The sequence below is a fragment of the Prionailurus viverrinus genome, chromosome A3 (genome assembly GCF_022837055.1).
Source record: "Prionailurus viverrinus isolate Anna chromosome A3, UM_Priviv_1.0, whole genome shotgun sequence".
Lineage (NCBI taxonomy): Eukaryota > Metazoa > Chordata > Mammalia > Carnivora > Felidae > Prionailurus > Prionailurus viverrinus.
The window spans coordinates 100,756,643-100,771,382 of NC_062563.1; the positions used below are offsets into that span (position 1 = coordinate 100,756,643).

At 46.3% G+C, this 14,740-nt stretch overlaps 1 protein-coding gene across 1 annotated transcript; it reads left to right on the top strand.

The window, feature by feature from the left end:
- Positions 1-9,737: 9,737 nt before the first annotated feature.
- VAMP8 (vesicle associated membrane protein 8) lies at positions 9,738-13,102 on the top strand. The gene is made up of 3 exons (XM_047853938.1): positions 9,738-9,895; positions 11,247-11,405; positions 12,657-13,102. Exons 1-3 carry the CDS (start codon positions 9,893-9,895, stop codon positions 12,798-12,800), a joined length of 306 nt encoding a protein of 101 aa, XP_047709894.1. The 5' UTR covers positions 9,738-9,892; the 3' UTR covers positions 12,801-13,102.
- Positions 13,103-14,740: the final 1,638 nt, after the last annotated feature.

Here is a 14,740-nt window from a genome sequence, read left to right on the forward strand (position 1 = left end):
ACTCTGAAACCAGATCAATGAACATTTATGCTTTGTTACATTAAATCACGGTATATCTTATACTTTGAATGGACCTTTTACAAAATCATGCATTTAGTCATTTGGAAAACATTGTTTCACTGAGTTATGCTGCTCTTCCAAATTCAGAGTCTTTTAAATGTTGGGAAGCTGCCAAGCTCACAGTGGCAGATACAAGTTTTCCAAAACTTTAATTTTCACTTGAAAGCTCAAATTTTATCATTGGCAACAAATGCTGTCTATTGTTTTCCTTTAAGGAACAGTCACACTCCTTTCTTTTTTCAAAAACTATCTGCCAAATGTGCCAGTTGGAATAACCATAGTCGGGGCGCCTGGGTGGCGCAGTCGGTTAAGCGTCCGACTTCAGCCAGGTCACGATCTCGCGGTCCGTGAGTTCAAGCCCCGCGTCGGGCTCTGGGCTGATGGCTCAGAGCCTGGAGCCTGTTTCCGATTCTGTGTCTCCCTCTCTCTCTGCCCCTCCCCCGTTCATGCTCTGTCTTTCTCTGTCCCAAAAATAAATAAACGTTGGAATAACCATAGTCTGTCCAATATCCTCAAGTAAAATGATGTTTCATTTTTTTAAAAAGAAAGAAAAGGGGTGCCTGGGTGACTCAGTCAGTTAAGCGTCCCACTCTAGATCTCAACTCAGGTCATGATCTCCTGATTCGTGAGATTGAGTCCCACATTGGGCTCTGTGCTGACAGTGTGGAGCCTGCTTGAGATTCTCTCCCTCCCTCTCTGCCCCTCCCCCGTACATGCTTCCTCTCTGTCTCTCTGAAAATAAATAAATAAGCATGAAAAAAAAGTCTTAAAAAAAAAAAAACAAAGATACCCAACATCTTATTTTATTAGGGAATTGCAAATTAAAACAACGAGAGAATTATCAGAATGGTTGAAATCCAAAGCACCACCACCAACTAATGCTGGCGAAGACATGGAACAACAGGAAGTCTACTTCATTGCTGATAGGAATGCAAAATGGTATATAGCCCCTTTGGAAAAACAGTTTAGAAGTTTCTTAACAAAACTAAACATGGTTTTACCATGTGATCCAGCAGTTGTGCTCCTTGGCATTTACCCAAATGAAAAGTTATGCCCACACAAAAGCTGTGCCCAAATGTAAAGCAGCATTATTCATAACTGCCCAAACTTGGAAGCAACTGAGATGTCCTTCAATAGGTGAGTGGATAAACAAACTGACACATCCATACAATGGAATATTCAGTGATACAATGAAATGAGCTACCAAGCCACAAAAGGACCTGGGGAACCTTAAATGCCTATCCCTAGGTGAAAGAAACCAATCTGAAAAGGCTATATATGGTATGACCCAAACTGATAACCCTGGAAAAGACAAAACTGGTTTTAAGGCAAAAGATATGTGGTTGCCAGGAACTGGGGGAAGGGAGGGAGAGATGACTAGGTGGAGCACATGGGGTTTCTAGAGAAGTGAAACTATTCTGTATGATACTTTAATGGTATCATGGTACATACATGTCATTATACATTTGGCAAAACCCGTAGAATGTGAACCCTAGTTAAACTGTGGGCTTTGTTAATAATAGTGTATTGATATTAGCTCATCAATTGTAACAAATATACCACACTAATGCAAGATGTTAATAATGGGAGAAAAATGGGAGAGGGCTAAGAGGTGTATGGGAGTTGTCACATTTTAACTACACAAGTGGTTTTTCTTAGAACAACTGTGAGACGGCCATCATCCTTGGGTATGCAAGGCGCTGTGTGCGTATTTCCCATTTCTTCACCCAAAATAGTAAAGGATGTGTACCCCAGTGCCAAGCATTAATAAAATTAATAATTTATACTGCTTCAGGGTGCCTGGGTGACTTAGTTGGTTAAGCATCCAACTCTTGATTTAGGCTCAGGTCATGATCTCATGGTTCATGGGTTCAACCCCACCACGTCAGGCTCTGCGCTGACAGTGTGAAGCCTGCTTGGGATTATCTTCTCTCCCTCTCTCTCTGCCCTTCCCCTGCTTGTGTGTGCATTCTCTCTCAAAATAAATTTAAAAAAAAATGTGTACTGCTTCACTAGGGATGTCCTTAATTGAAAATGGCATTATTTGAAAATGCAAGTGCACAGCAGGGAAGAATACAATGACTACTACAATTTGGTGTCTCATTCCTGCTAAGTTGCCAACAATTTTATTACCCATGGTTGCTTTTGTATCATCAGTGCAAATTGCTTTTGTATCAGTGCAAATGGCAACATAATTAAAAGGACAAATAATGGATCCATATTATTACAAAGGTAGTTTTGTCCTTGAAGACCCCAGGGTTTTGTGGACCATGTGTTGAGAACAATTATCCTAAAGGGAAGGAATGTCAGAAATAGATGTAAAAGTAGGGATTACTAGGGACAGATGTGTTTGGCAGGTAGAATCACTGGGCTAACTGTTCCTGCGGCTGACGGTCTGGCCCACTTCTAGGTTATCCTAACAGACAGGGTAGGCCAAGTCACTTTGGAAGCCATTGATCTATTTATAGGGGGGAATCACTTAATCTGCTGTCAGCCCCAGTCCAAATGAATTTGGTGTGGGTTGGAAAGTTTGGGCTAGCTCTTCTAAGACCACTCAAATTAGATGGTTCCATTAAATTCAGCAATTATGATCTGTTATGTGACAAGAACTGTACAGGTTACAGAGAAAGAAACAAATTAGTAAGCTGTGGCCTCTGTCCTCTTCCTTGAAGGACAAGGAAACATAATAATAAAAGAATATAGAAATAATAGGATAATAACAGAATATATAAAATTCTGTGTATTTTTTAAAGTTTATTTATTTTGAGAGAGAGAGAGTACGTGCACATGTGGGGGGGAGGGGGCAGAGAGAGGGAGTGAGAATACCAAGCAGACTCCATGCTGTCAGCACAGAGCCTAATGCGGGCTTGATCCCACGAACTGTGAGATCATGACATGAGCCAAAATCATAAGTCAGATGCGTAACATACTGAGCCACCCAGGCACCCCTATAAAGTCCTAAGTATTAAGTGGGGTTTAAAGTACTGTGGGAAAAACAGACACATAGACCAATGGAATAGAATAGAAACCCCAGAACTAGACCCACAAACGTATGGCCAACTCATCTTTGACAAAGCAGGAAAGAACATCCAATGGAAAAAAGACAGCCTCTTTAACAAATGGTGCTGGGAGAACTGGACAGCAACATGCAGAAGGTTGAAACTAGACCACTTTCTCACACCATTCACAAAAATAAACTCAAAGTGGATAAAGGACCTAAATGTGAGACAGGAAACCATCAAAACCTTAGAGGAGAAAGCAGGAAAAGACCTCTCTGACCTCAGCCGTAGCAATCTCTTACTCGACACATCCCCAAAGGCAAGGGAATTAAAAGCAAAAGTGAATTACTGGGACCTTATGAAGATAAAAATCTTCTGCACAGCAAAGGAAACAACCAACAAAACTAAAAGGCAACCAACGGAATGGGAAAAGATATTTGCAAATGACATATCGGACAAAGGGCTAGTATCTAAAATCTATAAAGAGCTCACCAAACTCCACACCCGAAAAACAAATAACCCAGTGAAGAAATGGGCAGAAAACATGAATAGACACTTCTCTAAAGAAGACATCCGGATGGCCAACAGGCACATGAAAAGATGTTCAGCATCACTCCTTATCGGGGAAATACAAATCAAAACCACACTCAGGTATCACCTCACGCCAGTCAGAGTGGCCAAAATGAACAAATCAGGAGACTATAGATGCTGGAGAGGATGTGGAGAAACGGGAACCCTCTTGCACTGTTGGTGGGAATGCAAATTGGTGCAGCCGCTCTGGAAAGCAGTGTGGAGGTTCCTCAGAAAATTAAAAATAGACCTACCCTATGACCCAGCAATAGCACTGCTAGGAATTTATCCAAGGGATACAGGAGTACTGATGCATAGGGCCACTTGTACCCCAATGTTCATAGCAGCACTCTCAACAATAGCCAAATTATGGAAAGAGCCTAAATGTCCATCAACTGATGAATGGATAAAGAAATTGTGGTTTATATACACAATGGAATATTACGTGGCAATGAGAAAAAATGAAATATGGCCTTTTGTAGCAACGTGGATGGAACTGGAGGGTGTGATGCTAAGTGAAATAAGCCATACAGAGAAAGACAGATACCATATGGTTTCACTCTTATGTGGATCCTGAGAAACTTAACAGGAATCCATGGAAAAAAAAAAAAAAGAGGTTAGAGTGGGAGAGAGCCAAAGCATAAGAGACTGTTAAAAACTGAGAACAAACTGAGGGTTGATGGGGGGTGGGAGGGAGGGGAGGGTGGGTGATGGGTATTGAGGAGGGCACCTTTTGGGATGAGCACTGGGTGTTGTATGGAAACCAATTGGTCAATAAATTTCATATATATAAAAAACAAAACAAAACAAATTATGATTATTATAAAATATGGTTTACACCACTAAAAAAATAAATAAAGTACTGTGGGAGCATTGAGGAGGAAATGAATTATGACTGGAGAACTCAGGAAAGTTTTCTGAAAACGTGAGCTGGACTTTGAAGGATGAGTATAATTTTGAGAGAAAAGAGGGAAATCAAAAGTTCTTAGTAGTCTTGGGTGAACGAAGAGCCTTCTGGGTAAGAGAAGTACAGCTAATAAATGAGCTGTGGTAACTCATTACCTCTCCACCCCATGATTTTAACTTGTTTTCGTTGAAGGGGTTGATTTCCAGTTTATCCTTTCAGGACCAGTATACAAAGACCCATGCCAGTTAGCATTCATTTATCCATAAAATGGCCCAAAATCCAGGAAAGAGATTTCTTCATGGATCTTTTCTAATAAAAATTATCTTTTTATATGCACTGGAGACAAAGAAGCCCTCTTTCAGATCTCTTGATTCAGTACCCCAAACATTAAATGAGTGCCTACTATGGTTATGGCATATATTATTTTCTACAAGGGTACCAAAGTGAAGACATAGCCCCTATCTTCATAGAAGATCAGAAGAGGAAGAAGTTAACTTCAATGGGGAAATCTTGAATGCTTCACGCAAGCAATGTCTTAAATATGAATAGACTTAGTGATGAGTGAAGCAGGATATTTGCTCATCATAAGAAAAGTCTGCTTGAACAAAGATATAAAAGGGGATGGTGTGGGGGCTCCTGGGTGGCTCAGTCAGTTGGGCGTCCGACTTTCTGCTTAGATCATGATCTCACAGTGTGGGTTTGAGCCCCATGTCGGGCTCTGTGCTGACAGCTGAGAGACTAGAGCCTGCTTCAGATTCTGTGTCTCCCTCTCTCTCTGCCCCTTCCCCACTCGCACTCTGTCTCTGTCTCTCTCAAAAATAAATAAACAAAAAAAAAGTTTAGAAAAGGGGGGATGGTGTGTTTGAGGAAGCACATATAATTTGGTATGATTGAGGGGAGTGGGAGGTGAGTCTCATGGGAGATAAGCTTTGAAAACCAGGTTAAAAAGAATCTTGGGATGCCAAACCGGGAACTTGGGGCTTTACTCTGGGGACCAGGTGGAGCATACTCAAATCTGTGCTTGGGAAGATAGCAAGCAGCCCTATGAGGAATGGATGGGAAAAGAAGGGTCAGTTTGGAGGTGGATGAAATTGTCCAGAGAGGAGATAATACTGGTGTTACCTAGGAAGCAGGAGCTGGTGTGGAAAGGAGAGAGTGGATAGAGAGATGTGACCAAGATAGAATCAAGACTTAGTGATGTCCCATTGTGGATCTAGGATGGTTTAGGGATCCCTAGCTTGGGAAACTGGGGGTTTCCCAAGAATGGGAGTACTACTACCCAGCAGGAGGAATACGGGGAAAAGATAAAGGGCTTGCTTTGACTGTCAGAGGTGTCTGTGGAGAGGGCATTGGAGACGCGGTAGTAGCAATTGAAAGCAAGGTCAGGGCTGGAGATACAGATTTGGGGATCATCCAGAAATGGCTGCTACAACCATAAAGCGTTGCACTTCCCTAGAGAGACCAGGGTTTCAGCCTTAGAACTATTGACATTTTGGTCCATGTAATTCTTTGTTGTGAGAGAGCTGTAGGAAATTTGGCACCCTTGGCCTCTACCCGCTGGATGCCAGTAGACATCCCCTCAGTTGCAACAACCCAAAATGTCTCCAGATGTTGTCAAATGTCCCTTGGAGGGCAAAATCAACCTCATAGAGGACTATTACTCCAGGAGAGTGCAGAGTCGGAAGTGAAGATGGCCAAGGGCAGAACCTTCTGCTTCTAAGGTCACAGTCAGAAAGGAAGAAGGCACATTAGAAGCAATGGGGGGGGGGGGGAGGTGACTGTGTCACAGATGGGGTGGCCAGCAGTGTAACAGTCGACAAAAGGATTTGGAGACAAAAGAGGCCTTGGCAGTCGTGAGAGCTTTATGATCCCTCAGGAAGCAATTCCAGTTGTGCCTCCTGAATGTGCCTTTCCTTACTTTCTAGCCTTTCCCCAGAGAGGGAGTAAACTGCCCACTTGGGCCATAAGTAAGAAGACTGGGACAGATGTCAGTGTACCCCCAAAGTTTGCCTGGTTGCAGGCAATAGGTAACAGTGTGTTAACTATTCCTCTTCCACTATTTTCTCATTCTACTTTCTCCATTAGTTTCTTTTTTCATTCATAAAGTGGTTTAGTAGAAATATAGAAATATATATCCATACCGTTTAATCCAAATAATAACCCTGCAAAGCACCTTCATTCTTCTTCCCATTTTGCAGATGAAGAAACTGAAGCTCCCAGAGGGAAGTGGCTTGCCCAAGACTCTACAGCCAAGGAGTAGGAGAGCTGATACCCAAATCTTCTGATCACATAGGGACTGAGAATATTCTTCATCACACCGTGATTGCTTCTTTGACTGCCACTCCTACCACCTAGCATTTTTCTTTTCAGAGTGACTGATATTCCATCTCTCCTGGGATAGAGCCTTCCTTAACTGTAAGGGAATCGACGACTTGTTTCTCTTCTTGCACCCTGCCCATATTATCATTTCTTTTTCCTTTCTTTTTCTTTTCTTTTCTTCTCAAGTAAGCTCTAGGCCCAATGTGGGGCTTTAACTCAAGACCTCAAGATCAAGAGGCACATGCTCTTCTGACTGAGCCAGCCAGGCACCCCCATCCGCATAGTACCATTTCTGCTCATTGTGCATTGTTTGGTGCCTTACTGAGTGTCTCATCTTGTGAGGGCATTAGCAAGTGGTCTTCTGCCCAAGGGTAACATTGTGATGTTTGCACAGTGAGGTGAGGCCAAGCCTGCAGGGATTCTGCACGGTGAAGACAAGGTGGAACAGGTTGCAGTCCCAACTCTGGGCCCTAGAGAATCTCCCTAATGGCTGCTGGATCTAGGCCAAGGGTCAGCTCCCTCGGGGACATCGATGTATATCCAAGGCTGGTAGTGGCATGCTAGACCCCAGTAACTCCTCAACTACTGTCACCTTGATTTCCACCCTGGAAATCCTCCTTCATTTCTTTCTGCTCTTCTCAGACATTCTACTCTGGCCCTTTGTTTCTTTCATGTTCCCCTATCCACCATTGCCTTAGCATTTGGACATTTTTTTTTTTTTTGAGAGAGAGAGGGCGCCAGTGAGCTAGGGACACACAGAGAGAATCCTGTGAGGGGCAAAGAGAGAGGAAGAGAGACACAGAGAAGGGGGACTGACCCAAAGCAGGGCTCCAGCTCACCCGAAGTGAAGCTCGTGCTCATCTGAGGTGGGACTAGAACTGATGAACCATGAGATCCTGACCTGAGCCTAAGTCAGATGCTTAAGCAACTGAGCCATCCAGGCTCCCTGGCATTCTTAATAATAGTAATCACAATAGCCACCATTTACTGAGGGTTTTTTCAGTGCCAGGCACAGACAGTGAGGTAACTGAGGCTTAGAGATGTCACATAAGTCTATCTAAGGTCACACAAATATTAAGGTATGGATCAGCATGTCTAATAGTAAAAGAAAAGAAACAGGTGAAATTAATTTTATCAATTTTTAAAATTTAATTCAATATACTACAACATTATTTCAACATGTCATCAGTATGTAAAATGACTAGTGAGATATTTACATTCTTTTTTGCATAACAACTCTTTGAAATACAGAGTGTACTTTATTTACTCTTACATCACTTCTCAGTTCATTCTAATTTGTTTAAATTTTTTGTTTTGAGAGAGAGAGTAGGGGAGGGGCAGAGAGAGAGAGACAGAGAGAGACAGAGAATCTGAAATAGACTCCGCACTATCAGGGCTTTGCCTGAGGATGTGGGGCTTGAATACAAGAGCCATTAGATCATGATCTGAGCCAAAGTCAACCACTGAGCCTCCCAGGGGCCCCTCACTTCTCAGTTCAGATTAGCCATAGTTCAAGTACTATGTTCACAGTATACAGTACATAGTACTATGTGCACATGAGGTCAGTGGCTACTGTACTGGACAGCACAAGTACAGATCAAGGATTCTGACCCACCTCCACTTGATCACTTTATAGCTTTTTTTTTTTTTTAATGTTATTTATTTTTGAGACAGAGAGAGATGGAGCATGAACGGGGGAGGGGCAGAGAGAGCGGGAGACACAGAATCTGAAGCAGGCTCCGGGCTCCAAGCTGTCAGCACAGAGCCCCACGCGGGGCTTGAACTCACTACTGGTCAGATCATGACCTGAGCCGAAGTTGGATGCTGAACCTACTGAGCCACCCAGGCGCCTCTACTTTATAGCTTTTCTAAGGATGGTGAAAGCAGGCTGGTACTGTCCATCGAAATTCAGGTTTGCAAAATATAATAATATCTAAATTGGGATAAGATTTCATTATGAAGTAGAATAAAGTGTCTCAAAACTGAGGTCCAAAATTTGTTAAATCCTTTGAAAAAGCATGTGTTAGAGAAGCTGACATTTCCCTCTTAGAACTGATACTTCAGGGATGGGACAGGAATGTTCCCTTTTGCGTGACCCTGTTATTGTTCTGTCTTCATAAATACCATCCAGGAAGACTGGATTTTCTCTGGCCTGGAGCCAGGTGGTGGAAAAATCCTTTGCCCTGGGGCCCTTCTCTGGTCCATAAGGCAGGCATCTGACCATTTCTGACTCGGCTCACCAACCCCTCATGGTGGCTCCTGAAGGGATTGTTGAACTCTGGGAGGAAAGAAGGGGTTGGTTAGCCATCATTTCCTGGTTATAACAGTGGATAGGTCTTTGTTCTGGACACTTTGCCAGGCACACTGCGTGTGCTATCCTTTTATACCTCCCCACCATCCTCTGACATCATCATTAGCACCTGCAAAACCCAGAGAGGTGAAGAGGTTCATTCAGGGTCACACAGCTAATAACCCAGAGCTTTCTGACACCACAGCCAAAGATCACAGCATTCCAGACTTTGGAGGTTTTAATACTTTCTGACCACCCATAAACATGGGAACAAGGGTTGCCGGCAAGAAATTTTCATATCTGTGTTCTGTTTCTATGTTAATTAGCCCTGGCAGGGTGCTTAGGGTTGATTTCAGTCTGTAAGTTTTGGGGTCAGATATTCAGGACATTAAAAAAAAGAGAGAGAGAGAGAGCGCTTCCCTTTGTATATCGGGAGGTCCAGCGTCAGGAAACCTAGGAGGGCTGCTTGATCTTTCTTTTCTTGTTCCTGATGAGTTAGAAGACCTTTGGTGCCCGGGAGCCCTGTTGCTTTAAGCCTAAGCCCTGGTTTGGGAGGAGACTGGGAGGGCAATGGAGGGTGCCCGCCTACCTGGGGGAACCTGCCGGAGGTGAGGCTGGAACCTCTCTGGATGCGAGGTGGGCGGGGGCAGGCTGAAAGTTGGAGCAAGCAGGAAGTGAGCCGAGGGCCGCCCGGGAGGAAACAGACTAGGCGAGTTTGCCGCTGACAGGCCTGAGCCGCTTGGAGACATGGTGAGCGAGCTGGAAACCAGGAAGGGGCTGATTCAAAGACCGGCCAGAGTGGGCTGGGGGCTGGGGATCAGGAGAGCGCGGCGGCAAAGTCGGAGGGCTGGGCCAGGGCTGACTGGCCTTTCTCCTTTGACAACTTGACTGCAAAAAGTTCGGAGCTGCCTGGGCGGGTGTTCCTGCTTCTTCTCTACTCCCTCCCCTGACCTCTGTGCAGGCCTGGAGCAGGGTTTCGGTGGGGGTGGGGGATCCGAATTCCAGGCGAGGAGCTGCTGAGAGGCCTTTCATCTCCTCCTCCAGCCCGCCAGCCGCCGGGTGTTGTGACACCCCTGGGCAGCACCTCTGAAGATCTCAGGGAGGATTCCAGCCCAGCGGCAGACAGCGCCCCCCCCCCCCCCCTGCCCCCGCGCCTCCCGCCTGCCTTTCACTTTAGCCCTAACCCCAGGAATCTGTCTCTCTGCCGGGTCTGAGGAATCAGCCCCCTCTCCATAAACGTGAGGAAGAGAACTAAGGGTTTGTAAAAGAACCAGAAGTTGGATTTCTGTGATAACCCATTTAGTTTGGACCCACGGCTCCTGGCCTGTTTCAAGAGGTCTAGTGGGTCAGGGTGGGAGGAGCTTAATAATGGTTTTCCCTCCTTGTTCAAAAACCTTATCATCAGCCAGGGCAGACTGGCCCTCCATTTCCCCCAACACCCAGGCTGCTGTTTTTATTTAATATCTGCTTAAGCAGGCAGTCGTGGCTTGGTGCCTGCGCATGGTGCTGTATGGTGGGGAAAGCAGAAGTTTGTGGCGCAATGACTGTCCCTCATGGGGCCTGGTGAGGGACTTAGAGCCTGGTTGCTGTTGCTCTGGGTCACAGCAGTTAGGCTGGAGGCCTGGGACCCGAACTGCTCTCCAGCTACTCTCTTGCAGGGAAGGGGGGGTGTGCTAGCTGAGGGTGTTCTGCTGCCCAGCACACATATTTGTAACAAGGACCCTTTGGTAAGTAATGGTTTAGGGTTTCTACTTTGTAAGATGCCTGCTCAGCAGTTCCCTCTAACCCAATCAGAGGAGCAAGGAAACAGTGGAGAGGGATTTAGTGCTGTGTTTCTTTTCCTCATCAGGGGCCCTGAGAACCTGAAAAGAAATTTGATCCAGTCTGTCTAGCATCAGCACTCAACTTCTGAGACTCAAAAATGCGTTTATTTTTTGATTACATGAGTAATACATGAAAACATTCTTTTTGTAAACAGTTCAAACATTAAAAAAAAAAAAAAAGCTAAAGTCCATCTTAGGCCTTCTCCTCCTCCAGCCTCTGAGGCTGAGTCTCAGTTCCTCCACTGCTTGACCTAATTAACCCCTGTGTTGCTGCCCAGGAGGAGGCCAGTGGAGGTGGAGGAAATGATCGTGTACGGAACCTGCAGAGTGAGGTGGAAGGAGTCAAGAATATCATGACCCAGAATGTGGAGCGGATCCTGGCCCGAGGAGAAAACCTGGACCATCTCCGCAACAAGACAGAGGATCTGGAAGCCACAGTGAGATGGGGAGCCCACTGGGGGTAGAGGAAGAGAGGGGAGGGTAGGATTGTTGAGGTTTGGGGGTTGGTGGTGTTGGGGGCAAAATGAATAGGAGGAAAGTCTGCCTTTTCACTTGTTTTGGGAATTGATGAGCGAGTCCCCAGTTCTGATTCTGCTCTATTCCACTGATTGGGACTGGGATCCAGGGAAGGGGTCCAAAGACTGAGGAGGGTGGATGAGGCTGACTGTTGGAGGTATTTTCTGAGACAGACGACCCCGGTCAGGTCTTGCATTCTTAGGCTTCTCTCCCATGAAACTGATTTTTCTCTTTGAAGGCTTCCCTTGACAATCATTTGGACCTGACCTCCCCAGGGCAAAAATATTGGCTCTGGAAAATCCTCCTAGGGCCTTTGGCCTTCTCTGGGAGTTATTTGGCAGGGGGTAGAAAACTGCTGGAGTTTTGCTGAGTCTGCTTTCAAAAGAAGCTGGGAAGAGCAGTGAAATTCTTTGATCAAAGGGTCCTCTGCTAACTGAAGGCTAGAATAATATCTCCCACACATCTTGCTAGACCTCATTCCTCTCTCTCTCCAGCCAGGGGCTGAAGCCAGCTGCTCAGGGAGGGAGTAACTCTAACAAAGTAACTCCAATAAAGGCTGGAGCCTAAGGTTCCACATCCACAGGGAGAGACTGGCCGTGGCTTTCTGAGTCCTGTGTGTAATCTTGGGTATAGGTCCTTTGTCTCCTGTCTCCCTGGGACTTAGTGTTTCTTTCCATAGCCTAATCAGGGGAGCATGGCCCAGAGAAACTTAATTTCTGCAACTTGAGTTGAGGAGAAAGAGCAGTTTCTGTCACCTCCAACCTCCATGCTGCCCTAGCCCACCCTCCAGCCTCAGTAGTCCCCGTGGGGTGAGGGGTCATGCATCCAGGGAGATGTGACCATCTGGAGCTTGCACCCCTTGGCCCCAGTGTGTGCCCTCCCAAGGTGGATCGTGCAGACAGTATCGCACCCCTGGGTGTGAGCATAGGTGCTTCAAGGTGCATGATGGTGCAGGGCAAGAAGAGAAGGGGAAAAGGAGGGGGCCAAAGGGAGTCCAAGAACTCTAAATTTGAACGTGGCCCACCAGACTGTCATGAAGGCAGGAGGACAGAACATTTTTTGTCTAACAGTCTGTTATTCCAACTGATCACTTAAGTATTTAGATGTACGGCGTGTGGGCCTCTGTTCCAGTGGGAGGATGCACTGGTTCACTCTGCCTTATCCCCCAACAGTCGGAGCACTTCAAGACCACGTCACAGAAGGTGGCTCGGAAGTTCTGGTGGAAGAACGTGAAGATGATTGTCCTCATCTGTGTGATTGTTTTTATCATCATCCTCCTCATCGTGCTCTTTGCCACCCATGCCATCCCAACTTAGGGAGCCCCTCCCCTGCCCCCCGTCCTCCTCTTCAGGGAAGCCCTCCATAGTGGGTGCCAAGAAGGGCCCTCTCTCCCATCCTCAGCAGGAAATGCTGCTCTGTCCTCCCGCCCCTCATTCTGAGGCCCCGCTGCCATACTGTCTGGCCCAGGGAGCACCTTGGTCCCCTGGAAGGAGAGAGCCGCACCATGGCTGCATTTCATGGGCTCTCAGAGTTGGTTGGAGAGACACCCAGAAGGCCCAGCATGTGGCTGGGAAACTGATGGTGGCCAGTGGGCAATAAAGACCTTTCAGTATCCCTACATATGTGAGGTAATTTCTCCCCTTCCATTTTGCCTTTGGCCCTTCTATTTCTTTTCCCCCTGGGCACGCCTTCTGGCTGAGATTCTCGTATTTGAGGTCCAAGTTGTTGGAGGGGTAGAGAGTGTATATTTGGAGAAGAAAGATGGAACCTCCTCATTCTTCTCTATTATCCACAGGTCTCAAGAACCAGAATTTTCTGAGGGTCTCAGCAAATGGAAAATTCAAAATCATTTTAGGGTGGTGTGCAAGACTCCTAAGTGTCCATCTTGGGTCTTGCCACGTCCCTTTGTTACTTTTCTGCAGGAAGTGTTAGCCGAGACAGCCTGAGGGCCTCCTACCTCTCCTGTCATTGCCATCTCTCTTCTGTGGCCCTGTTGCAGTTGAGTGAGGGGTTGGAGGAACCGGGCGCTTTTCCTTCTCTTTGGTTCTTCAAAGTTCTTTTTTTTTTTTTTTTTTTTTTTTTTTAAGTAATCTCTACAACCCATCATGGGGCTTATCCTCACAACCCTGAGATCAAGAGTCTCATGCTCTTCCGACTGAGCCAGCTGGGTGCCCCTGGTTCTACAAAGTTCTGTTTGTCTTTTGTCTGCCCCTGCCCCTTTGGGACTTAGCAGGGCCTCTGGGTCTCAGCTGAGGGGGCGAGCATCTCTCCCCATGTCTCGTGGTTGGGCCCAGTCAGTGTCATAGGACAGGGCCTATGGCCCTCCTTCCCCTCCATGTACAATGGGCCTCTTTGTCTTTGGGCTTCCCTCCTCCCCACCAGGTTCCACCTCATTGCCACTCTTTCTCTTGGTTTGGGGAAAGGGTTCTTGTCATCTCTGTCCCTATTTCTCCCCTGGGCTTTCCAGTATTAAAAAAAAAAAACAAAAAAACAAAAAAAACCCCACCTGTTTTGGGGAGGGGGTGTAGAAGGAACAGGTTTGGGAGACAGAATCTGGGACTCCTACTGGCAAGTCCTGAAATCATACTCTGAAAGCCAGGGAGGAAAAAGAAAAAAGAAAAAAAAAAAAAAAAAAAAAGCCCTCTGGGCTATCTTTGTCCTCCTAGGTCAGACTACAGCCATCCTCTCTCCTCAGGCCACTCCTGGACTCAAGGTCCACAGAACTGGGGTGAAACCTCTTCCCTGGGACCCAGAGTGCCCAGGGTGGGGATGAGGGCTGTGCTCACAGGGGCTCAACCCAAGGAGGGAAGCCCTCAACCTCCTTCCTCAAGAGCAGCCACAGTTGTGTTGGGGGTGGCAGGGGGTGGGGTGGAGAACAGGTGGCTGTGACTTGTTTGCAGCAGTGAGAGGAGAGGGCGAGAACGGGTAGAGTCAGGAAGGCTCTGGAGGGGTGGCCTCGCCCATCTTCCGATGGAGGAGCAGGGTCATATGAGGGCAGGGCTGCAGCTGCCCTTGTGGTGAAGAGGGAAATACAGAAAAGCCAGAACTAGCACCTTCTTCATGGGGGTCCGTTTTCTTTTTTAAGCCAGGCGCCATTCACACAACATACAGTGTATACGTGTACGTACAATTGTAACACACAGCGGTGCCGTTTCAAAGTAGACAATTCAGTGGTAGGTAGTGCATTCACAATGTTGATTGTGAATAAACTTTCTTTCGTTCCAAAACTTTCTTGCGGAGTCGGTTTTTGGGTACC